Source organism: Ambystoma mexicanum, chromosome 1q (genome assembly GCF_040938575.1).
Source record: "Ambystoma mexicanum isolate Mex_15411 chromosome 1q, UKY_AmexF1_1, whole genome shotgun sequence".
NCBI classification, from domain to species: Eukaryota; Metazoa; Chordata; class Amphibia; order Caudata; family Ambystomatidae; genus Ambystoma; species Ambystoma mexicanum.
The window spans coordinates 1,252,522,092-1,252,548,861 of NC_090922.1; the positions used below are offsets into that span (position 1 = coordinate 1,252,522,092).

Sequence of the window (26,770 nt, forward strand, 5' to 3'; positions counted from 1 at the left end):
TTTAACATGTGTGACAGGTGGAGCATGTGGACCGGTTCGCTCCAACTATTACAATTAAAGAAAGCCCTTCAGCGGTGGAAAGTTTGAAGGATGGCAGGGTAGCCGTGCAGATCACAGCTCAGAATCTGAAAGCCTCAGACCCGGATAGCAGGGACGAAGATCTAACCTACATGATCCTACGGCCTCCTTACTTCGGGCACTTAGAGAATGTAAAAACAGGTACTGTTAACTATTCTCCTTCCTGTCTGCAGCACTTGTTGATGTTTTCCAGGTGAACTGTGGAGAAAATAATACACAGTTGCTGTACCTATATTGCGGGCCTCCTCACCAACAATGTTATGTTATGATGATTTAACACGCGCACCACAGCTGTTTGCATGGCCTCCAGATCCTCATGTCGCTTGTAAGAAAAGTGGGTGGGGTTGTTTAGTGAGGGTAGAGGGATAGGACAGAGGTTGTGCTCTTCTGTTGATGCTTGCAGAACCAGGCGAAACTGGGTTCTGTGTGTGTGATGTGTCTGGGTGTGCTTTGATGTGTGCACTGGGCTATTTGTGTCCGGTGGGGCATGGTTAGCGGTGGAGGTGTCGTTTGCGTGTTATTGATGTGTAGTTGTTTTGGCCCTTTGGGCATGTGTAGTATGTGAGAAGTATGCACCTGTGGAAAAAGAGTGGGTGGGTAGTTTGTTTCTGTTTCTGTTTGGGGTCTGGGTGTGTGGTGGTTTTATTGTTGTTTTCTTCAGTCTGTCCGAACCTTGTCTCCAGTTTTATTCCCAGAGTATGGTTAGTGGGGGGGTGAATTTGTATGCTTGTCTCCGTGAGTTGAATAGCCAGGTTTTCAGTCGGTTTCTGAACGACTTCTGTTCACAATATATAATTACAGGGTCCCGAAATTTCCAGAAGTAAATATACAAAGTCCATGGGCTTAATGGGGGGACACCTGAATTGTGTTGACTCCTTATGCATTACGACGGTTGCATCATTCCTGTGTCTGCCAGTTGTACAGAGATCTTGTTTTTACACAAAGTTGTTCAACTACAAAATATTATACTAAAACTCAAATCTTAATATCCCCACAGCTGGCTGTAAATAACCTCCTGCAGGAGATTTATATGCAGCTGTAAGACATATAAATATCTTCATCAATAGAATAAAATTAAAGATGATTTAATGCCAAGTTCCATTAGAATTCTAAATGAAAATAAAGTTATGTATTTGTTAAAGTAATATAAACCTGATTTAAAATAAATGTATTTGATAGCAAAATTCATTTATTTTACTATTTTTCATTAGTTTAACCATTCCCTATTGCAACGGTATTTTTAGTTTTGACTAATATAGTGTTCCTTTCCCACCACCTATAAACTAAAACTAATGCAATCGAATATGGATTGAAGCAGGTCGTTTCTGTGGAGGATGACATATTCAACAGTCTTTTGACCTTATTGCCACGCTCGCCAACACCTATTTCAAGCAGGAATTGTTGGCCCACTTTCCACAAGCCATGGGCAGTACCTGTAATTTGGCCATTTCATATTAAATTATCCGATTTTGCAAGTAAAAGCTATTAGAGGCAGCTGTATAGTTGGGGGGTTATGGTCTCTTATCTTCCATTTTCACATTAAATTGATTTCTTTCAATGTCAATTTCATGGTAACTTGTACAGTAGCCGCTGGTGAATGTTTTAATTGGAGAGGTGTACAAAGTAGGGTTCTGAGGGGTCCTCCTCCTTAAGAAATCTTTTAGAATTGTGTGTTAAAATGGTGCATTTTACAGTACACTTTAAAAAATTTGATAAAAATTGGTTAAAAAGCCATACATTCATTGGTTTTGTAGGGTAACGCATGAAAAAATCCAATAGAAGCAGGTCAGCACCAGTGCACATGAGCATGTACCAACACATTTTCATGATGCCTTTCCCCATAATATAAAATCATTTCCACGTTGGTTGTGCCCATACATTTCCATGCTGGCTGCACAAATGTCAGTATTCCCATATAACACACTCATTGTAGCCTTACACATCATGCCAGCAATGATACTGTAAGAAAATATGTACACACTGGTTCTACCAATATGTGGCAGTGTCCCCACGTAAAAGAACATACTCCTGTTGGCTTTGTCATTAAAAAGCATGCCACAATATGAAAACATGTCCATGGCCACACCAAAGTGCTAGTCTATCCATGTTATAGCACATCATGTCACAGTAACAAATAACTAGACTGGCTGCACCAAAATGGCAGTAATGCCATGTAATAACACTTATCAAACTTGCTTTATCAATAATGCCCCATGAAAATGATGCCATCACATCATCATGTTTTACTGGACATATTTGCTTTTGCCATCTTATCCCCAAACCCCATGAATGGCATAAACACAAAAGCGCACAGCACTTGCACAAGGCAAGAAGCATTCACTTAATCATTCATACAGCATTCACTTGCACACCTATACACCATACATACGCGCAGTCAGCAATCACCATGCATCATTCACTCACTCACTCATTCATTCACACACACACACACACACACACACACACATACACACACACACACACACGTATACAGAATACAGATATTGCTTACCTTCAGCCCTGGTCCAGTCTCTGCTCTGCACTGCCCGTCGGCTTCCAAGGAAACACTGAAGCCCACTGGCTCCCTCATCATATGAACGCACGCAGGAGCCAGAGCGCTACTGTCCTAATGAGCACCCGCACGCACATTTAGATGTGAAGTTCCCCAGCTTGCATCCCCAATGGGCCATGCGAGACTGGGGAGCAAAAACCTTCAAAGAGGAGCCACATTTCCCTTTTACCGTTTGAGCCAGCCCAGTATCTCTCCCACCACTACAGAATGTAGCTGGAGAGTACTCAGTCCTTACACTGGTGTGGCTCGTCACCTCCTCCATAATGGGCAACGGTAGTGACGGGTCAGCATCCCCTCGCCAGTTATGGACGTCCTACCACTGAATTTGTATTCATGCTGCTGCTTCAGAAATGCACTTTTGCAGACTACCAATTTTGTTTGTACTGTATTTGTGTTAATTAGGAAAAGCTACACTGAGTAATATGTGGGCAAACAAGGCCAAAGAATGCCAGCGCTAGCGCCAAGGATTCAAGGGGAGGTGTCCGGCAGCGGTCAACTGTTAGAATGTGAGTGCCTTGCCCAGCACCCAACAGTGAAAGCTAGTTAGAAAAGGTTTAAACAGTCAGACTGCGCCACACCAAGGAGTTCAAAAAGGCACAAGTGTACAATGTTTTAATTCATGCGATAAACAGCCTGACGCGTGTTTCGAGCATAGCTCTTCCTCTGAGGCTGTTAGTTATTATGACATGCCATTGTGTAGAATTGTACAATATGAATAACATCAACATTCAAGATGAAAGGACCAGGGGTGTAGGGGAAGTCGGGGTTACATCATATTGTATGTTCAGCAACCACACAGTTGTCATACATGGATGCCAACATTTGTAAAGAAATACATTTGGTATTAGTGTGCAAAAAACATACATATAAATATCAGTAAGAAATTATTAATTTTACCCAATCAGGAAGTGGAATCAAGGCAGTCCAAATATACAAAAAGAGAAAGGGAGAAAAATAAAACAATAACCAGCAGTTAGCCAAATTAGTGGATAGGCAGTTGCGGCTCAGGTCTGCGCAATAACAATTGGTCAATATTCTAATTACAGATGCCAAAAGAAAGCATATTTACCACGTGATCTCGTCCAAATTGAACCACTAAATAGTGAACACAAAATGTAATAAATAATAGTGAGCCAGGGCTTGGGCATCGCGGGATATTACACACAAGTACTTAATACTACAAGCCAGAAGAGATCACTTACCAAGTATGTGGAATATACAAGGAACAATTGCTCCTAATCCGGAGTCAAAGCGTAACTAAACAGAAGAGAAGCATACGCAAGAGTTGTACTTTCTATTACATGAAGAGGTGTGTTACATTGATTTGAAAAACTTAATAATGTTACCTTCGTGATCATGCAGTTGCAGATATAACTGATTATAGGAGCTACAGCGGTTCCCAAATGCCAACCATAGTTAGTGGAATTATGAGTCATCAAAGCGTCAGACGCGGCCATCAATCAAACGATTAAGCAGTCCGTAATGTGCCAATTGCAGAAACAAAAAGAAATAAACTGCAGTATCGCGTTAGATCGGGGTCTCAATTACCCTCAATTAAAGTCATTAGGTGAAGTCAGGGATCATGTGTAAGGAGCAGACGTCCTGCTTACCTGCCTTTCGGCTGAGAATGATTCCAAGGGAGAGCGCGCTACCGCGTTTCCAAAACAGTATATCCAGCCACTGGAGCGTTGACTACAACGCGCGCGGCAGTATTAGACGGCTGCCATGTTGAGGAAATAATGGTGCGAGCGCATAGCTTACATCCAGGTAAAGAAATTCATCTGCATGAATAATGCTGCTCCCACTCATTTGAGGGACTGACTTGTTAAATATGTTATAATATAAATTAAGAGACCAGAATAATACTGTGATTGCGCAATGTTTATATATGTAAGATAACGTACTGATCAGCGAGTAAAGCCGATCAGACATAAGGAAGCCACTTTCATCTTGAATGTTGATGTTATTCATATTGTACAATTCTACACAATGGCATGCCATAATAACTGTAACAGCCTCAGAGGAAGAGCTATGCTCGAAACACGCGTCAGGCTGTTTATCGCATGAATTAAAACATTGTACACTTGTACCTTTTTGAACTCCTTGGTGTGGCGCAGTCTGACTGTTTAAACCTTTTCTAAATGGAGTAATATGTGGTCTGACCTATCATTGGAGACTGGTTTATAAAAAGCGCATTTAAGGAGATAACCATTTAGCTTCATATTTTGTTGCCTGTGTTTAATAAAAATAAAAAGGGTACAAATTGGTCCAATGTTTTTCATAGAAATCGTTTAAAGGTGCATGAAAATTGTGCTTGTTTATATAATTTATACAAACAGCTAAGCCTTTTTAGGTGGAGGTGCATTTTGGTGACGGTGCAATTAATAATAGTACAATATCTCTGATCTTTGCTTAATGAAAAAAGCATACATTCCACATATTGCACACCATGTATGTCTGATCATGCATACAAATGATCCCTATTCATTTTCTGTCATTTGTATAGGTTACTTGCTTGTCAAATAACCCATACATCAGCAACTGGATAAAGTAAAAGCCATTTACAAATGTTGTCTACTGGACCTATTTGCTGACACATGGATGTTTGTGCATCTCCTTCATTGCTATGAAGGAAACTTCTGTGGTTATTTTATTGTATCATGAATTATCATTGTTTATTAGCAGTATAGATATATCAATCAAATTGTTATTGTTTAATAACTGTATGTATTTATATTTTTCTACATACCGTATCAAATTAGGGTTGGGGGTATGATCATTTGCTTAACACTTGGAAAAGCATTGGACACACAGCTTGAGGGTATTGTTTGGTTATTTACCCACCCATTGACTGCCCGTGGCTATGCTAATCCCTATGGCCATTCCCACCCAAAACCCATTCTGCTGGGATCACCTACTGCAGGCTCTATCAAACAGTAATAACCACTTTGGCCTACCAGTGTTTTCTAAGCAGTATTCTTAGAGTCTATGGCTTAATTGCACTTGTAAATGTGCCATCGGTGTAATAGAAATGTCTTTACCAAATGTGCCGCAGTCACTTTGTTTAGATCTGATGCACTGAAGTCCTGGTAAAAATGTGTCTTGACAAAGCCAATAGTGTTGGCCGTTGTCCACATATCAGGTGGGCGTTTGCCAGCTGCTGCTTTTATATGGGCAGGTAACCACGCCATATTCCTGCTGTTGCCATTTTGTGGCCAGCTAGTGCCCAGCAAATTCCGTTCCCATTACTACACTGGAGGCAAAACTGTTAGCGTGTTCAATGGTTGTTAGATGTACACATCTGACTGTCCGTGCATATGGCTTTTTCCCAGACGCATGAAGATACAGCCAGACCACTGGGCAGTTTTATACTCCATGCGTTCTCTTTTAGAGATATCGGGCCTCATTCCGGGTCCTGCGGTGACCCTGCCAGTACTACCGGCGGGTTGCTGGCAGACCCGTAAAAAATTACTGGTGGCTGACTTCCCGGTGCCAACGGCTATTAAAAGTCTGGTGGCCGGGAAGTCAGGCGCCGGTAATTTTGTAAATCCCCATTCCCATAGAGTCCTATGGGAGTGGGGACACGGAAGCACTGACACAGTTGTTAACAGTGCCCGTGCTTAAATGACTACTTTGCTTACCGTGACTGCTGTGCCCTGCAGGGTCAAACCTGTCAGGCACAGCGGCTCCGGCAGGCAAGGCCGTCGGTTGTCGGGCCAGGAAACAAGGGTGCCAGTGAGCTTACTGGCACCTTTATTTCCGGACCGGCAAACTCGGCATGAGGCCCAATATCCGAACACCTGCAACCTGTGTTTTCTTCCTTGAAATTCATCCATTGGAGATCTGACTGACCTCCTTGCCAAATTGTATGTCTTGTCTGGTAACCCCTGCCAGAAGCATCATAGGGAGAGCTGCCAGAGTTCCGATGTTTGCAGTGGTGGGCATGGTGGTGACCATTGGGCCTAGTGTTGCAACGTGCTGCTGGATGGCGTGCTCAGAGAGGTGCGCCAACAGAGAATGGCTGCAGTACGGAGCAATTGGCAGTTGGAAAGAAGTTTGATGGGTGATTACCAGCAATTAGCCAGCTAAGTGTGGCGGTGTATGGCTACAGCTGACAACACTGTCCTGGCTGACTCCGGACAGTTGATGGGGACGCTACCCATTATCAACATTGAAGCCAGGGGAAGAGTCAACGCCTGCCCTGCCATTAATGCATCGCAGACTCTGGGGTGCAGCAGCAGTACGTAATCTGGGTTGAGGAATGATGGCAGGATGGATGGTGCCGTGTCCAAGAGGATGCTATCCAGCGGAAGTATGAGAGGTCTTGGAGGAGGAATGTGACAGCACAATGTTATTTTGAGTATATTCACTAAACAGAATTGCTTACACCTACGTTATTAATGTATTATTTGTTTGTTTTGCATATCTACTGATTTTAGTTGTTTGTTGCTGTAATTTATCCTCTGCTGTTATCTCAGAACATTTTCTTTTTTTCTGAGATAACAAACCCTCTTTATCATCCATAAGGCTCTCTGGGGCTTGGGACCACACTATCTGCAACTCTCTCTTACTAAATATTCCCCCTCTAGACCCCTGCGCTTCTCTGGCACCAACTCTTTGTGTGTAAAGCGTTTCGCTAAACAGAGGGCAGGAGGTCGATCTCTTTCCTCAGATGGCTCACTTCTTTGGACCAGCCTCCTGAGCAGGACTTTCTTAAATTCCAGAAGCTCCTCAATACTTTCCTCTTTACCTCCTCCTTCCCTCCACTCTCCTCTGCTAATCTCACAGTTGCTTGTTTGGTGTTCAGGGCCCTTATGCATCCTCCGTGCCCTAACCTCCGACACCGAATACCCCCCACCCAGCTTCTGTCTATCCTCCGCACTTGCCTTGGCTCACCCTCCTCCCTGGAGGCTTGCACTTACCTTGCATTGCACATCACTTATTGCTCACCCATGAGCACTACAGCACCTATCCCGTTCCCCCTCCCTTCTGCACTTGCACGTTCTGAACACTCTCAAGGCACAGCAGGTTTGTCTACCCCCGCCCCCTACGCTGACTGTATTTAATATTTTCATGTATTTCAGTCATTGCTTGTCCCCTCCATGTTGCCCTGTGGGTGCTTTGAAACAGTATTTACTTCCTGTATAAGCACCTAACAAGCAAACAATAGATAAATAAAATAATGTGCTTGTTTATTATTTCTTGCTTTTGTGAGCAACAGATTACTTGCTCCATTTCTCGATGAACGCCCCTCCCACAGCTCAAAAGCACTGTTCATTAGAAGCTGTCATCCCCATTCTCACCTCTGCCCTCACCCCTTCACACCTGACAGTGCCGGGTGCCGAGGACTGAATCGATATTGTTTTGCCTTGCGTTCGTAAATACTACTTTTGGCACCTGTTGAATATATTTATTTATTTTTTATACTGATTCATTACCTACATGTTTTCAGTAAATATTATTGTCTCAAATTGTAGCAACTCATGGGTTGATTACAGTACTCCACCTATCATACAGTTTAAAAAAGAAAACATGGGATTCTCCATTTAAAGATGTGTTGGGCCGTGAGAAAGGGCCAGTTCATGTATGAAACATGTATTGACCCGTAAGATTAACTAAATGCAGTAAACCACAGCTGTATTCTTAAAACAAATTGAATCAAAATTCGAACTCATGTGTGCATTATTCAATGACTTTGGATGAACCAAGGAAAAAAGTAGTCCTAATTTGAATACAGGACTTAAACACATTGACAACAGAAGGGTTTCTCTATCGTTATTACAGATACAAACACAAAGGTTTGTGGAAGCAAAATGTACCTGGTGTGGTACAGCATTAGTAATGCCTGGATTACTTACTGGTAATCTTCATTATTCCTAGTCCCACTCTTCCTCGTCCCAGTACTAAGTAATGAGGTCACCCACCTCCCCAGGTACCCCTCTTCTAGCTGCACTTTCTTTTGCCACACCCCTTCCTCCCAGCTCTGTGCATAATAGCCTGTCTCCCCTGAGCCACAACAGTAAAGAGCACTGCCTGAAAGGCCCATACGACAATGGGGGAGGGGAAGGTGGGAAACACATACTGGGATAAGGATGAGTAGGACTAGGAGTAATGAAGATTACTGGTAAGTAATCCAGGCATTACCTCCACGTCCTTCTTCCTCGTCCCAGTACTAAGTCATGAGGCATGACGACTCCAAAGAGAATGGACTGAGCACAAAACACCACAGACCAGACTGGGATATGCAACCCGACCAACACCATTTTACTGAAGCACATGGTCCAAGACAGCAGCAACAAAAAACTATTCACATAAGTGCCACACTCAAGACCCCCAGTCCCGAAAGCCCCAGCTCCCTTACGGTGGAGGTTTAAACAGTAGTGACAAATAAATGTGTTGATGTCAGACCAGGTGCCGGCGCAGCCAATGTCCTGGATAGGAACCCCATGTGCCTCTGTCCAAGAAGAAACCATCCACTGGTTTGACCTATCCTGCACCCCAGGCAGGAAAGGAGAACCCACAGAAGAATAAGCTGGGGAGATAGCATCTCATAGCCACCGACTGATAGTGGGAACGGACACTTCCCCCAAGGGGCAGGGCCACCAAAAGTGACAAACAGGCTGGAGGAGGAACGAAAGACCTTACTGCATTCCCAAAAAACTAAGGCAACCCTCCTGAGATCCAGAGTAGAGCAGCGGACCTCCTCCGGGGACATGGGAGAGGGAAAAAAGGAAGGAAGGACAATCTCCTGCAAGACGTAAAACTTGGAAGCCACCTTGGGAAGTAACGAAGGGTGACACTTAAGGAACAAGGCATCCGGAGAGACAGCTAGGGTGCCTCGAGGAGAGGGCGCCAATCACACCCAGTTGATGCGCCAAAAAGAGGGAGTCATTTGGAAGACTGTTTTAAGGGTAAGGAATTTGGAATGGATCTCACCCAAGGGCTCAAAAGGAGAGGATTGTAGGGCCTGCAGAACCAACGGAGATCCCAAGGGGGCAACCCAGAGGCAGAGACAGGCCTGGCCAACTAGAAACTCCTGAGAAGCCTTCCCACCAAGGAGTGACCATCCACATCAGGACCCCGAAAGGAGCAGATGACAGCCCACCTAACGTGCAGGGTGGAGACGGAGACCCATGTAGAACCCCTCCTGAAGAAATTGCACTACAGGACCCCCAGAACCCAAAATAGAGGAACAGCCATTTGCCAGGCACCAGGACATGAAATGCCCCGAGTAAAGCTCGTAGGCCTTCATGGTGGAAGGACACCTGTTCTGCTGAATGGAGTAAACCACCTCTTTAGAGGGTCCCACAGACACTAGGCAAGACCTCTGTTTCCAAGCTCCCCAGACCAGGTTCTTTGGTCCCACTACCCCTTTCGGGCAGAGAACCAGATCCAGACCCCCTGAGAGAGAAAGCAAAGGGGAACCAGCAGGTCCAGTAGAAGGGGGAACCAACACCTGACGGCCAAAAAGGAGCAACCAGAATGACCTACGAATCCGGAGCAGAGATTTCTGGATGAGGGGAAGGGGGAACCCATACAGGAGCCCAATCGGCTGTGAGTTCAGGGCATCTACTCGTCATGTCCGCGTGGAGGGGAACGTGGAACCTTTGTGGTCCTGGGAGAGACGAACATGTCCAGAATCGGTGACTCCAGCACCTTGAGCACCCTCCGGAAGGCCTCTCTCTTCGGATGGGGCCTCCCTCTGGAACAGCCTCCCTGCCTCCCTGAAACTTGAGGAGAACCATCTTCCGTTCCGGAAGCACCTTAAAACCTTCCTTTTTGCTTCTGCTTTCTCTCCCCCACTCCCCTGCTGAAGTCCTGGCTGATACTGCACTGGTTACCTGGTTACCTGGTCACCCATCTGATCTCAGGCCCAAGCCCTGCCAGTTGCATGCCTGCACTGCCTCCCTGGCAACCCCTACACGTGGGGACTGTTTTTCTGTATCCCTACAGTCCCCACATCAGCACTTATGTCTGCACTCACCCTGCACTTGCCACCAGCTGGCCACTCTTTTATTTATCTTGTTATGTTATTTATTATCCCATGTACTGCACTTTCCCCTCTGCTCCCCCCCCCCACTCACACTTTCCTTTTCCCCCTTCCCTTGCTCTTGCGTGGTCTGAATGACACCTGGCCTAGAAAGATCGTGGTTTGTCGTCCTTCTGTTCCTCCTCCCTTGCCTCGTCGCGTCTTGAAACCCTTGTGTATAGGCGCGTTATAAATGCCATATCAGATCATATCCTATCTCCCTTAGTACCCAAACCTCCAAAAGAAATACCCTGCTGAGGCAGTCTACCACCACATTGTCCCTACCCCTGATATGACTTGCCGACAAGGACAGAAGGTGAGCTTCCACCCAGGTGCTCATGTTGAGAGCAAGAGTCTCCAAAGACCTGAAGCGGTAGCTCCCCTGATGGTTGATGCAGGCCTCCATTGAAGTATTGTCTGATTGTAACAGGACTGCCTTCCCCTTGATCACCGGGGTAGAGGCCAGCAGCGCCCCAAAGGATACTGCTAGCTTCCTCCAGTTGGAGGACCTGGACGCTTCCCTGCTGTTCCATAGTACCTGGTGGGTCTGGCCCAGAGAAACCACCCTCTCCCCAAAATATTGGTGTCTGTGGTAACGATGATTAGAGAGGGCAGACAAAGCGGAAACCTCCTCAAGAGGTTGGGCAGATGGAGCCACCACTGGAGCTGGTCCCGGAAGTGGGGAGCCACCAAAATGGGGGCATTGAAGTCCAGAGAGGATTCCTTCTGGAACCTGTGGATGAGGAGTAGCAAGGGATGAAGATGAAGCCCTGGCCTAGGGGAAATGGAACACACAGGCAGTCATGAACCCCTGTACCTGAAGGAAGTCCTGAGCCAGAGCCACCGGCAGAGAAAAAAGAACCAGGCAGCCCCTCAGCCAGTGAGCTCTTGTGAGAGGCAGCAGTACCTGACCCCTCGCTGTCCAGAACCGTATCACGTGATAATGTGCCCATACGTAATGTCCTCATACATAATGTCGCCCGGGAAAATCCATTGACAACATTATATATGGTGACATTATGTATGGGGACTGGTTGCGGGGATGTCCCCTGCTCCCCTTGTGTAAAAAAAAAAAAAAAATCTGTGGTTGCGGGGGTGTCCCCTGCATGTTCAAGGTAATAATATCTCCGCAAAAAACAGCAACTTTTTTGTCAGGAGACATTTATTACATGGAACCTCCAGAACCTGGCCCTGATAAACTCAAGGTCTTGAGAGGGCTGCAGGTGAGACTTTGACCAGTTGAAGAGGAAGCCCAAGGAACTCAGGATTGGACAGGTGGCCTTCACATGTTGAAGCAGCAGGTCCACTGATTGGGCTTTCAGGAGCTAGTTGTCAAGATATGGAAAAACCTGAATTCCCCCAGAGGTGCAGAGCGGCTCCGACCATTCCTAGGACTTTGGTGAAAACGCAGGTTGCTGGTTTTAGGCCAAAGGGCAAGGCCGGAACTGGAAGTGATCTCGGTCCACAGCAAACCAGAAGAACCTCTGATGGGAGGACCAAATGGTAATGTGAAATTACGCTTCTTGTAGATCCACGAATACTAAGAAATCAAAGGCCTGCACCAGCGGAAAAACTTTCTGAAGACATTCCATTTTGAAATGCTGAGTCATTATTATGAGTATTATAAGGCAATAGGACGCCGAGGGTTTGGTGCCAGAAACACAATGGAGAAGACCCCAGACCCTGCTTGTTCGGTGGAACCCGCCAAATTACCCTTTTGGAGAGCAGGTGCTCTAAGACCTGATGCATGGCCAACCTCTAGACAGGGCATCTGGCGAGCGACGTCCAAATCTTGCCAGATGGAAGGAGGGACACAAATTACAGCCTGTACCTCCAGCCGATCGACCGTGCTATCTCCATCAGACAAAATTTCCACCTGGGCCCTGATCGCCTGCAGAATCGGAGTCGGCTCAGAGCCATCCTTAGCTGCCTTGTTAGCGGACTTCAAGCCCCTGCCTTGTATGAGGAGTATGTGGCAGAATGCAGAGCCAAAAGGTACCCCCTTAAGCCTTCATCAAGGCGGAGTCCACCTTTCTTTCAGTTTGATCCTTGAGGGCCTCTTCCACAGACATAGAAGACTTCCCCACCAGGCTAGCGATAATGTCATCAACCTGGATGACCTGTGGAATGGCAGTCTCCTCCTCTTGTAAGGGATACAACAGAGATTGTGGGACCGCAGTTTTGTCTGCGTCAACCCATACACGCAGTATTTCAGCCTTCATCCCAGGGAGGAGACGGCCTGCCTTGAGCGTGAGCTTGAACTAGGGAAGAGGGGGCCTCGTACCCCCTGAAAGAATCATCAGGGGCTCAGAGTCCAGGAACCCCATATAATGGGACACTTGCAGCAGTACATCAGCGGTAGCTTCTTTGTCCAGATATTATCCCTTAAACCCCATTGACTGGGGATGGAGAGGCGCCTAAGCTGGAGGGTGAGGCATCACAGGAGGAAGAAGGGGATACTCCCCTACTGCAGCGTCCCTGGATACCCTCCTCCTGTAGGGCCTTTCTGAGGAACCTGAGGAGCTTAACATCTGGCACCCTCTCACCCTTCTCCTCTTGGGAGAAGGAGTGGGTGAGGACGACGAGGAAGATGGTGAGGAACGACGAGGCTGAACATGCCTTTGGCTGCACGTTTCCCCGTGGCATCTATCCCACACAGGCAAACAGGAGACAGAGGCAGGCCTGGTTTGCCAAGTGTAAATATGGACAAGATTCCTGTAACGCAGGAGCAACTGGTTAGCCTAGCAACCCTTAACAACTGAGCGCCACATGTTGCTGCCCTGACAGAAGGAGAGAAGACTGAAAAATACCCATGCTGCCCAGGGACCCACGCAACTCCAAGAAGCCAGAAGTTCAACAAATCAGCCAAAACATATTAAGGGGCACACCATATGTAAGCCTCACCTCTGCCCTGGCGCGATCACCCTGGGCCAGCTGCATCCACAACCCCAAGCTGCTCCGCTGTCGGGGAAGATCTGCACTCGTCCCCAACTGTGGCGGGTCCCCTCAACCGCCACCCCCATGCCCCAGGGACGGTGTTTGCATCAAGCCATGCAGGCAGCTGTCTACATGCAATTTGGGGCGCTGCCGCCAGCAGTCCAAGAGTCCTCCAAGAGGATCCAACACCTTCACCGTCATGATGCAGTTGATGCTCCTGCATCATTTCATCATTTAATTTCATTAATTAAGTTACTGTATGTCTATCAGGGGTAACAGCGCCTACTCAAAATGAGACTCGGTGTGAGCACTGGCTGCATGCCTGCTGCTGCTGTCAGCAAAGCCAGGCTAGCACCACATGCTTCATTTTATGATCCTCCTAGCAAGTAGCAACATGTCTTGCTACATTTACCCCGGGCAGCCAGACCAGGCCGCACGTGCCTCCTCAGCGCATGCGCTGCAGTGATACCGGGGTGATTGATTATTGGGCTGGCCGGCTGGGCTGTGGTCAGTCAGCTCATTTGGCAAACACCCTAGTGATTAATTGCCATCATTTCCAATTGGGCTCGGAGGATCAAGGCTCAGCCGCCCAGCTATAGGGGCAGCAGGTCCAGGAGGCAGGCAGTCAGCAAGGCGGGGAAGGAGGAGATCAAGCAGCGAAGGAGAAGCCACATGTGTGCTTTGTGCCAAGGTTGACATAACAGTGTTATTGGGTAAGTAAAATGTTGTACCCCACGATCTGGCCCGATCCCTCACTCCTCTCCATAAGAACATAATATGAAATGGTGGTGATGGGTATTACGTACTGCCAGTGCCACCGGGCTTCCATTGCATTGTTATGATGATGAGCGCATGATGTGTGGACGGATGAATTTATGGTACAGCTCCATGAATCTCTCAGGGCACATCCTCAATTTAAGGGGCGCTCTGCATGCCAATAACTACACAGTGTGCCAGTGCCACTTGCTATCAACCACTGGTGTGCACTGAACAAAAAAACATACTCTGCCAGCAGTATCTCTGAGCTCATACAACGCAGTTGAAAAGGAACATTGACCACTGCAGGACACCGCGCTTTTAGAGACCACCTTGCCACTACACACTGGACAATGAGTGCTCTGAGTGTTAACAACCACTACTCAACGGGATGGACGGACAGCGTGTAGATGGAGACGTGGCTATTAAAAAGTAAATCTTTTACTGAGTTCTGCTACATGGGGGCCTGGTCCACTTCCCGCGGGGCCGAGCCAGGCTGTCAGGGCAAGCCAGTGTAGTAGCAAGTTCTTTTGGAAGTTGTCGGCCGAGTGCGCGGGAGACAGAGAGACTAGAGGGAGTGGCAGATTGCATGGACTACAGCACACAGAGCACATATGTCGCGTTATACTTAAGGTGTATTTTTGAAGCCTAACTCTCAGTTCACAGGGTTGATTAACAGCCTAACAGTCATCCAACCCCCTGCCACTGTGAACATTTCTCACACGCAGGAAAGATGCTAAAATGCATACATCATCCTTTTTGTTCAACCTACAAATGACAGCTGTATTATTATGAGAAGACCATTGCAATTGTCCATCGCCGCTTTCGTACAAACAAATAGGTAAGCCTTTTAAATGAAGGTTTTGGTTTTAACATTTACGTCACACTCTTGCTGCTACTCTGAAACCTAACTCTACGTATTGGTGCTAGGTTTATAGATACTGCCATGTTCTGTCTGTCTGGTAAAGGTGAGCACACTCAAGCAATGCAGTGCCCTGCCTGGCCACCATCCCACGGGCAGCATCACATCTCTGCCTGTTGTCGGTGCTGTGTAGCACAGACAGTGCAGGATGGTATGTGTGATGTCGGCTGCCGCCGGTAGAGCGGGCGGCAGCAGGGGAATGAACGCGGCCTTCAGCGGAGGCCGTCTTGCTCTCGTATCATGCAGGGCGCCACGCAGCAGTAACACGCGACTCTGTGTTAGGTTGCATAAACCCGGACTGGCGGGAATCCACCAGTTCCGGTGATACCTTTATTTTCTCCTCCCCTTCCTGTGTCACGTGACCTTTCACGTCAGGGCACGTGACACCACATTCCTCCCCAATTTGGAGGCAAAATCACAGATAACAATGGAACACATTTTAACCTGGATTGTTGTCTCTTGCACCAGTTCTTTGACGGTATATTCCGTCCACGACATACCCTTGGAGGCGAGATGACGGCTTGGGCTTCTCTCTCAGGCTGTAGCGGGTGTTCCTTCCTTTGGGCGAGCTTTCTATGGTGGTCTTTTCCCCCATCTCTGTCTCTGGTGGGTGCGGTCCGTCTGACTCTTCCGGCGCATTTTCACTGCTCGATGGCATGCGTCTTTGGGGCGTGTCAGCGGTCCTTTCTCTCGGGGATGGGGGGTGTTCTTCCCACATTTCCGGGGGTACTTTCCTAAAGTGGGATATGTTCCGGGTCACGGTGTCCCCTCCTCGGGTGGCAGTGACCATGCTGTGGTTGGTGGTCTGGACTGTCCACGGACGAACCTCTAAGTTTAGGGACATCTTCTTTGGCTGTGCCCGGTTCTTGACGAGGACCGTGTCTCCTGGGTTTAGTTCTCGATGGCACGTGCGTCTGGCGATGCTTTCTTGCTCGTTGTGCCTCTTCCTTCTTGCGTCCATTTCTGGGATGTCTAGCTCTGGTGCAACCCAGTGTGGATGTACCGGGAGTTCCGCCTGTATTGGTACTCCAAACATGAGGGCTGCTGGGCTGATTCCAGTGGCGGAGTGTGGGGTTTGCCGGTGCGTTCTTAGAAACCGATACACTGCCTTTAGCCAGGGGTGCCTTTGCTCCTTGGCAATTCTGATCACTTTGTTCAGCGACCCCATGAAGCGTTCCGCGTCACCATTAGCGTGAGGCCATCGTGGGGTAATGCGCTGATGTTTTACGTTTACCTCTTTGAAAAATTCCCGCAGCTCCTGGCTGGTGAATGATGGTCCATTGTCACTTTTCACTTTCCTCGGGATCCCATGCGTGGCGAATATTTTCTCCAGCGTGAGGATGGTGGTTTCAGCGTTGGTGGAGGACACATGCTCTACTTCGGGGTATCTGCTAAATTCGTCTATCACTACGAGCAGGTATCCCTCACCTGCAATGGTGCAGTGGTCCATGCTGACCGCGTCCCATCGCTTGCAGCTCCGTGGGACACTGTTGATCGGTTCTGGGTTCTCTGGTCTCCTGGACGCTTGGCAGGCTGCGCACGACTCTACCAGCTCGGTGATTCTTTGGTGCATGTTTGGCATCCACATTCTGGACTTGAGGTACGCCGAGGACTTGACGATCCCTTGATGTCCACTGTGGGCTAGTTTGAGTGCCCTTTCTTCGAGGGATTCTGGCAGTATGATGCGGTGACCTTTCAGAAGCACTCCTTCCGGTGCTATCGAGAGTTCGTGCCTGATCCCAAACAGGGCTCTGAGTTTGGTCTGAGCTGATACGGTGCGGTGGGACGTCGACATGAGATAGTTTTTCCAGCTTCCTGATTGAATGGCTGAGGCAGTGTGTTGCAGAATTGTGTCCTCTTTTGTCTCTTGTACTACTTCCTGCAGTGTCAGGGCTCGCGGCCTGGCGCATGCTACCACGTGACAGACATGCTCGTCCGTTTCTCTTGCGTGATGTTGTTCGCTGTCGGTAGCGGGTCGTGGATGGCGGGACAGATAGTCTGCCGGGTTATCCGAGCCTGGCCGATATTCTACCTCAATGTTGTACGGCTGCAGTTGCAGCATCCACTTCTCTATGCAGGCAGGAGGGTGTGGGGCGGAACCTCGGAATATCGGGATCAGGGGCTTGTGGTCGGAGAAGACTTTTGCCTGTTTTCCTAACAGGTACACCTTGAAATGGCGGCACCCCCACAGTATGGCCAGGGCTTCCTTTTCTATGTGGGCATAGTTTTGTTCGGGCTTCGTGAGGGCCCTGCTGGCAAACGCGATGGGGAACACTCTACCCTCGCTGTCTATTTGGGTCAGCACAGCTCCTAGGCCCACGGGGCTGGCATCAACAAGGAGTTCAGTCTGCCGTTCCACGTTGAAGAATGCCATGGTCGTGGTGGCGGACAGGGCGTCTTTGATCTGTTGGAACGCCTGTTGGTGTACTTCGGTCCACTCCCATCTTTGGTCCTTCTTGGTCAGTTCCCTGAGAGGGCTCGCGATGCTGGCGAGATCGGGGATGAAACGCGCGCAATATGTTGCCATCCCCATGAAGCTTCGCACCTCCGAGGCAGACTGGGGTGGCTTGAAATCTTTTATGTCATGTACCTTGGATGGGTCAGGGGATACTCCTGCTGCGCTGAAAATGTAGCCGAAGAAACATAGTTCGTCTTTGTTGAACTCACATTTCTCTGCATTGAGTGTCAAACCCGCCTCCTCAAGTCTTTTCAGGACTGCTGCCAGCCGTCGGTGGTGCTCGTCCTTGTCTGAGGCGTATACAAGGATGTCATCACTGATGTTGGTGGTACCTGCCAGCCCTGTGATGACTTTGCGGATCTCATGCTGGAAAACCTCTGCGGCAGATGATATCCCAAAATTTAGTCGCTTGTACCTCATTAGGCCGAGGTGGGACGAAAACGTGGTGATATACCGTGATTCTTTGGATAGTCTTAGCTGGTGGTATCCCGACCGGAGATCGAGTTTGCTGAATACTTTCGCTCCTGTGAGATCCACGATGAGCTCGTCAATGGTGGGAGTTAAGTGGCGTTCTCTGTCGATGGCTACGTTGGGGAGCCTCATGTCAATGCATATTCTTACTGCGTTTGGCTGTTTCGGGGCTACCACCATTGGCGAGACCCACAGGGTCGGGCCTGATGTTCTCTCGATGATTCCTGCGTCTTCGAGCTTAGATAGCTCTTTCTCTACTGCATTTCTCAGGTGAAATGGGATCCGTCGGTGGCGCACCGTCTTGGGTTCAACGGTAGGGTCTATGTGGAGTTTGATAGACCTCCCTTTTAGGCATCCGATGCCTTGAAACAGTTTCTTGTGTCGACCTAGGATGTTGCTAAGTTCGTCGTGTTGAACGCTGAATGCAAAGTGTATCAGCTTCAGTTTCTCTGCTGTTCTGCAGCTCAATAAAGTTTCGCAGCCACCATCTACGACGTAGATCCGTGCATGGCAATTTGTGTTGTGCGCAAAGTCTGATTTGAACGATCCCTGCACTGGTAGGGGTTTCTTGGATCCATAGGCATATAGCCTGACTTTCTTCTTGTGGAGTTCTGGTTTTGGGTGAAGTCTGTTGAATGCGGTCACAGGCATGACGTTTACTGTCGCGCCGGTGTCAATTATTACTTTGAGTGGGTCTCCGTTGGAGAGGACTGTGCACGATGGTCTCTTCTTCTGGCGTGACCGGCCTGATTTGACTGCTGATATTAAGTGTACTGGGTGTACTTGTCTTTTCCCTTTCTTCTTCCTCCCTTTGTTCCGCCTTTCGGGGGATGAGCTGCTGTCGCTGTCGTCGCAGTCGCTCGAGCTCGGGGATCTTTGGGACTCATCGACTGCTCTAGCTTTACCTCTCCTCGCTTGTTGGCGGGAAGGTTCTCTGGGTGCGAATTTTCTTCGTTGTTCTTGTGCTGGGCGTGAGCCTGGGTCTTTGTCATTCCTGTTCGGCGGATTCAGGCAGACGGCTGCATAGTGGTTAAGTCGATTGCATTTTCTGCATGTGGACCCCCAGGCGGGGCAAGATTCGCCTTTATGCCATGGGCCTCCGCACCATTTGCAGGCTTGATCTCGTCCTTGTGACGGGCGGGGCCTCTGGTTCTGTTTCGGGCGCGTGCTTTGTTGCTTGGAGATAGCTGCTACGTCTTCTGCGGGTCTGGGGCTGTCTAGCGGTAGTCTCTGGATGGCAGCTTCCATTACCGCTACTTGGTCTTCTGTCTGTTCACGGAGACGCGCTGTCTCGAGAATGCGCGATAGTCGCATGTTCCTCTCTGATAGAATTGCCCTTCTTAGTTTTTCAGAGGAGATCCCATTGATGATTTGGAGGCGAATGGCGAATTCTTCGTCCGGGAATTCACAGCCTACGGCCATTTCGCGAAGGCGAGCGTGGAATTTGTCCTCCGTCTCTCTCTCGCGTTGTCTCGCCATACAGAAGTGGAACCGCTCGTAGTCTGGATTGAGGTCAGGCTTAAACATGTTGGTGAGCGCAGCTCTCGCCGCTGCGTAGTCGATGTCGCTCCCACGGTTCGGCAGGGCGTTGAAAAGGCGCAGAGCCGCTGACCCTACGTTGAGCAAAAGGAAGGTGCGCATCTTTTTGGGTGTGGCGATGTCTCTGGCCTCTAGGTGCATCTCAAATTGTTGCAGCCATATTTCCCACCTGATGGCAGCTCCGCTGGTGAAAGGGTCGAATGGTGACGTGAATGTTGTTAGCGTGGGATCGCTGCGCTCATCAGTGATGCTTCTCCTTGATGATGATGAGTTGGTGATTCTTGTCGGGCTGGTGCTTGGGCTCGACATGCTGCTCTATTGGGTGCTGAGTGTTGCTGGTGAGCTTGTCGTGGCCGCTGGGGTGCTTGGTGTGATGGCACGTGACCCCACGTGGAGCGCTGCAGTTCTGGGCGGGCCGCGTGTGATATGCACGGGCCGCGTGTGATAAATCGTGCTGTGGTTCCCTTGGGGCGCTGGCGTAACAGGTTTATTTTTTTTTTCTGTATATATGATTTTTCCCAAGAGCGCGAGATGAGCGCAGTATTTTTTTTTTTTTCAGGTGCGGCCAGCCGGATCATGCATTGAGCGTGGGCGGAGCCGGGGACAGTGCTTACCGGCATCCGCGACGATTACGTGGGTCCGTGGATGCAGCGGCTCCCTCCGATGCCGGGAGGCGCGCAGTCCACAACCGCCTCGTCGCCAGTGTGATGTCGGCTGCCGCCGGTAGAGCGGGCGGCAGCAGGGGAATGAACGCGGCCTTCAGCGGAGGCCGTCTTGCTCTCGTATCATGCAGGGCGCCGCGCAGCAGTAACACGCGACTCTGTGTTAGGTTGCATAAACCCGGACTGGCGCGAATCCGCCAGTTCCGGTGATACCTTTATTTTCTCCTCCCCTTCCTGTGTCACGTGACCTTTCACGTCAGGGCACGTGACACCACATTATGCAGGCTGACTGGGCTCTTGTTGTAATTAGTTTATGGCCCGTGGGCTCGAGGCATGGGCTCGTGAGGGGTTCCTGTGGAGAACGTGTGTGTGTGGTTGCCTGTGAGGATTCCATCTTTGACAGTTGGGGAGTGACTGTTACTGCCGGGTGGGGTGTTACCAGTGTCGTAACGTACAATCTCTCTTAATGAAGGATGACACTGTAACATGGAATAAAGTTATATCCTATTATATACTCACGTGTCACGGCGAGGTTACTTCACATGGCGACGAGGAGAACCGTTGCGGAGGGGACGGTGCAGTTGTGACGACACTGCCCTCCAGCTGACCAATCACCCCACCCGGCAGGGCTGGCTGCGGAACTGGAAGGTCTGAGTCCTGAGAAGAAACAGCAAGCAGCGTCCTTTGTCCTCCACTGTGGTGGCTCCGAAGTGGTCAGGGGAGCGCAGGCAGAGACCCTTGGAGGTAGTTGGCTGTGTTTTTGTCCTCCTTGGTGGCGTAGAGCTCAAACCGGTGTTTCGGAGGGCGGTGAGGAGAGCTGTCGGGGCACAGTGCTTTCTCGCAAAAGTGTGCTGGCGGGCAGGGAGGGCGGCGTCGGCCTGCTTCGAGGTGGAGAAGAGGACTTTCTGTAGTGCCCGTCGCATCTTGTGTCCGGCTGGGGGTGTTCTAGCCAGTGGCGCCTCGGCTGTGAGGGGCGCTGTGCCCTGGGGTTCTGCTCTTAAGCCCTGGTAGAGGTGTTGACAGGCACCGCGCTAAGAGCTGAATGTGATCAGCTGATGGCACGTCTGAACTAGTGGGCCACGTTTCATAGCGGCTCTGCGATTGGCTTGGTGGTGGAACCAATCCTGCGGTCTGTGCTTCCAGAGGGTCCAGTGAGCCTCAAGACACCAGTTTTGGAGGCAGAGCGGAAATGCTAGCATTGTTTGGGAGGCCTGCTACGTCGATGACATGTACGGTGGCTGGAAGAAACATGATGCCCCATTCATCGTTTGGAGTAACGCCGGCAGTCCGGACGGTAAAAACTTCAGGGTGCGAGTGACAAAGCAAAGAAATGGGATGGAGCATGGAAAGGTGCTAATGAAATGTCTGAAGTGGGCCTGTGAGGCACCGTGGAGCAACGGCGCGGGAATCGTCCTCCATCAAGGCTGTGTAGGGTGTAGGTGCAGCAGGAGATACGCAGGAGACGGTAATTTTTGCGGAGGCTGGAAGAAAAGGTATTGGCATTAGAGTTCGGCATGCCAGGTGACTTTCTTCCGTGCTTTATGTCGTTTTGATCCAGGGTGGGGTCATTACTTGAACTTGGTTGGACACTAACTTTGTGGGGTTGATTGAGGCCGGTATGCATGTAGTTTGTTGTGTGTAGTTGTGGCCTCTGTGACGTCAGTTGCTTTGGGGCCTGTGTGATAGCGTTCATGGGTGTGAGTGTCAATGTTGTGGCCCATGTTGTGACGCTGTTGTGGGTGTTTAAATAGGAACGAGGAGAACATTTTTGTAACGCGTATTTGTCTGCGCTTTGTTCACATGTATGAATGTTTCGCTTCTGGGGGTGGGTAAAGGAGTAATCGGACTCTGGGTGAAGAGTAACTGTTAGGTGTTTTCCTTTACAGCATGGACTTATAGAAACTTAGCCTCAATGTGATTTTATGCACTGTAATTGTGTATATATGTATGTATATTTTTTCCCTTCTGGGGGGGGTAAGGAGAAAAGGGACTCTGGGTGAAGAGTAACTGTAATGGGTTGTAGGTCCAATGTGATCTTATGTACTGTGAAAAAAAAAATAAGAAATGTTTTTTACAGGATAGATTTGGGCAGATGGAAGCTAATTGGGAATTCGTTTTGCATTTGTCAACGCAATTATTTATTAGTGTTCTGCCATTTCCTTGGTGTACTAATATATCACGTGCGTGAGGGATCTCGTTTCGCGTTGCTTAGGTATGGGTTGCCTGGGTATCGGTATGCACGTAGGACGCATAGGTTACTAGGTTTGGATGCGATGATGTATATTCCTAGTATGAGTCTGAGCCTCTCCAAGGGTATAGTCTGGAGATGGGTTGGTGCTCAAGTTTAGTTTCATTTTATGGTACTGATTGCCATTTAGGGGTATGGTTGTCCTAGTTAGGTGGGCTAAAGTGCACAGGGTTGTGCTGCCATTTTGTAAAGTCAATGCTATTGGTGGCGGGGGTTGCCACTGCATAGGGTTGTCACCATTGGGACTGTTGGTGTTGGGTTACCCCGTTTGGTTATTTTTTATAGGATTTCTAGTTTTTGGGTTATTTGGTGGGGAAGTTTCCTGCGGAATGCGTGTATTACATTTTGGCAGGGCTTTAGTGGCCTGGGGCTAATGGTGTTTAGTTTGTTTGGGTTTTTGGACCGTGAGTTGACAGCGATATTAGCATTGGCTCATTTAGCATTTGTGATTGTTTTTGGAGTGTCATGTTGGAGGCCAGGCTCTTTGGTTTGTTGCGGGTTGTTTGCTCTAGGACGAGAAGGTTTTGTACGCGGACGTGACAGGTTTGTTGCCCTGAGGGGCAGCTCAGGGTGGTAGGAGGTTGTGCTTGTTGGGGTTGGAGTGTTAGCAAGTGCTCGTTTTTGGGGATGCTGTGGGTGTGGTAGGCCTACGTCTTGAGGGGCAGCTTGCGACCGGTGGATGATCATTTTTATTATTTTTAGTCCTCGATTGGTGAGTCTCTGGAGTTGGGTTGGTATTTATCATTAAGCTCAAAGGTTGTTGTTATGGGGGTTGATGGCTTTAGGGTTTGAAGTAACAGGTTTAAACAATATCCTGTGGTGTTTTGTTTGCTTCAGGAAATTAAGGTAAAGGGTTCAGTAGACCCTAAGCGAGTGTGTATCTATTGGGTGAGATGGTGTTTTGGCCTGCATGCATTGGGCTTCATGGCTTTGTTGGTATTTAGGGGGAATTTTGGTTCTGTGTTTTGGGTAAATTTTCGTGCCGGCCACACGTTATGTAATGGGGGTGAGTTTTCTAAAGAGGTGTTCTTTGTGATGACAACGGGGGAGGATATATTGTAATTAGTTTATGGCTTGTGGGCTCGAGGCATTGGCTCGTAAGGGGTTCCTGTGGAGAACGTGTGTGTGTGGTTGCGTGTGAGGATTCCATTTTTAACAGTTGGAGAATGACTGTTACTGCCAGGTGGGGTGTTACCAGTGTCGTTACGTACAATCTCTCTTAATGAAGGATGACACTGTAACATGGAATAAAGTTATATCCTATTATATACTCGCGTGTCACGGCGAGGTTACTTCAGCTCTCTGCTCCCTCCGGAAATTGGGAGAGAATGATGACGTTGTCAAAAGTCATGGGTTTAAGGCAAGTGACCATTTCTGATGCCACCCAGCCATTACGGAATGTGTGTACGTCACAGTATGATGTTTCCCAATGCAGAGAAAACAAAGGAGTGGGAACTGTTACTTAAGCAACGTAAGTGACTAGATTTTGCGGCACATTAACACATGTACTGATGGCAACCCCTATGGGGTGCTGAACCCTAGCAGGATGCTCCTGTGGAACTACATCAGAGGTTCTACATTCAGAATGTTAACCCCATGCCCGTTAAGGAGCTCTATTTGGACTATCCAACCACTATTGCAGCCTTAGCAACAGTGGTATTGATTGGGTATGTACGATCTTGTACCCCACGATGGCACGATCTCTCCCTCGCTCTCCTCAATAAGAACATATTGCATAATATGAAATGGTGACCGTGATGCTAATAAGAGGTGCGGGCTGGCTTAATGCGCACGTGTGAGCTGCACCAAGGTCAGCAGCATTTATGTTATGTTATAAGTTCTTGTATACCGTGCACTGTTGTAATTGTAATGGATATTTATAAGACGCTTAATACCCAGAGGTTTCTAAGCACGGACCCGGGGATCGAACTTGTGTTGCCCCTGAGCTATCCTCCCAAGACAATCCTCTGCGCGGTCCCTTGGCGGATCTGCAATGCAAGGAGGGAGGCAGGGTTTGTTAGTGAGACTGAGTGGGAGAAGAGCAAGGGAGCTGTGATGTGCTGTTGGCAACTTAATTTCGGAGAAACCAGTCACTGAGCGTAGGTGTGTTTTCAGTTGGTAGGCATCATGTGGTGTTGAGGTGAAATTGTGTTTGGTTTGTTTCATTTTCAGGGTGTTGTGAAGTGTGTGCGGTTAGTGGTGCTCTAGAGGTATGGTTGTGGCAGTGTCAGGACCCGGGCCCCAGCGGGATCAATAGGAGTTGCAGGCCCTTGGCAGGGGATGGGCACTGCTAATGGGCAGCAAGAGAGACAGGCAGCCACAGCAAGCCGCACACTGCCACGCTACACCGCGCCAGACTCAGAAGAACACCCTATGGACCCCCCAGGCACCTTCTGTTTGTAATCAATACCATGTTTAGGTATGTCATTTTTAGTCCTTTCATTTCCCCCTCCTTGTCTTGTCGCACCTAGAAACACACTTGTGTATTGGCCCATTATAAATGACTTATCGTATCATACTTCAGGGGCCAATACATTGATTGCTAGCAAAATAAGTAATCTCGTCTGTTATTGCAGTGATTGGCAGGCAGGAATCTGGCATGAAGTAATATACATAAATGGGCTATTTATGTATCATTCTAATTAATTAGCCAAGACAAAACGGCCTATTGGATATATCAATTCTCTATAACACATCAGTCTTGCAATATATTAATTTCTCTATTTTCCTCCTGGGGCTTTAAATGTGTGCTTTGCAGCATTTTCTATTCTCACGGGAAATACAGAACTGGTATCACCTCATTGCCTTCTAACACTGGTTCCTCCACATCAGCCTTTTTCTGACAAAGAAGGGTTTAGAGCTCTTCAGTGGGCATTTTGTGTTTAAGCTCCCTGGCGCTGGCAGTCTTATGGTAATCGGCAGCTATTAATCTTATCTTTGTCGCCATTGTAATGTATGCATAATGCACCCCATGAGTGCATCAGACTGTTTTCACTCTAAGAAGGTGGCCCCTAACCATCATGTTGAAATGGGCCCCCACACATCTTCAGCCAGGCTTGCTAAAGTAGAGTGATCACCAATCTACGGTGTGGGTGCGTCTATTCTATAGTGGGGTGACTGAGCATTTTATGAGAGCAGGGTGTTCAGTAGGGAAGTTTCGCAAATAGAGTATTGATAATTATATGTTGCTTAAATAGAGCTTTCAATTCTTGGCCCCCAGGCGGTGTGCGCCAATAATGCTTCCCGCTTGGGTTGCAATCTGGTGTAAGACCGGCCCTTTCCCTGGCTATGCTGGTAAAGAAGGGAGGGCCTGGGCACCGGCCTGTCCCCACCAGGGGTCCCTGCCCAACAGGCACCCCTTGTAGAAGGCATCGCCATGTCAGAATGACCCCTGCACAGCAGGGGCTGGTCAGTGCCGCGGCTGTGAGAAACAGCCCACCACCACCCCAAGCTATGCCATGGAGGGGAATCAAGAAGAACAGGAGTCCCTGTCAAAGGCAGGAACACGAAAAAACAGTTGTGGCCCGAGGGAGCCGGGCTATTATGCCCGGTGGCCGGTAGAGAGGATGCGGCTAAAGAAAATGAAGATAGAAGAGGGGTTCCTGTGGGAGGTGAGTCACCGCATGACTTAGTACTGAGACGAGTAAGAGGGTTGAGATAATGTGGAGTTCTCCAGTATACTATTTACTAATAGTCGACAACGCCTTTTAAACTGTTGTTAATGGGCACAATAAGGCTGCTGGAAAGTAACATTAGGCCAGACTTGGGGAAGTGGAGAGTTCACACGGTGGATGCTGTTATCAAGCTGGGCGAGGGAGCTGCTTCACAGAATGTATGCATGTTCTAACAGGCTTGCTACAGTTTAAATTGCTATTTATAAACAGCCATTACCATAGACGTGCTCCCGAAAACAAAGATAAAGGGCCTGCCTCATAAAGATATGCACTGGGACCACAGCATATCGGTGGGGCGCCCACACCAACACACAAAATTCAAATGAAAGTAATTTGAAAAAGCTGAACTGTGTACCAAGCTGTACCCAGAAGCAGTGGTGTACAGGCTGGTTATAAATGACATATATCATATCTGTGAGGGTAA

General features: G+C 48.6%; 1 protein-coding gene across 6 annotated transcripts in view; it reads left to right on the forward strand.

Annotated features, from left to right (window-relative positions):
* LOC138545302 (FRAS1-related extracellular matrix protein 1-like) overlaps positions 1–26,770 on the forward strand; it is a 1,530,918-nt gene that overhangs the window by 1,272,437 nt on the left and 231,711 nt on the right. For all 6 annotated transcript variants that reach the window (XM_069642060.1, XM_069642059.1, XM_069642062.1 and 3 more), the window contains one exon: positions 18–219. In XM_069642060.1, coding sequence (XP_069498161.1) covers positions 18–219 — 202 coding nt within the window. The remainder of the gene's footprint in view (positions 1–17; positions 220–26,770) is intronic.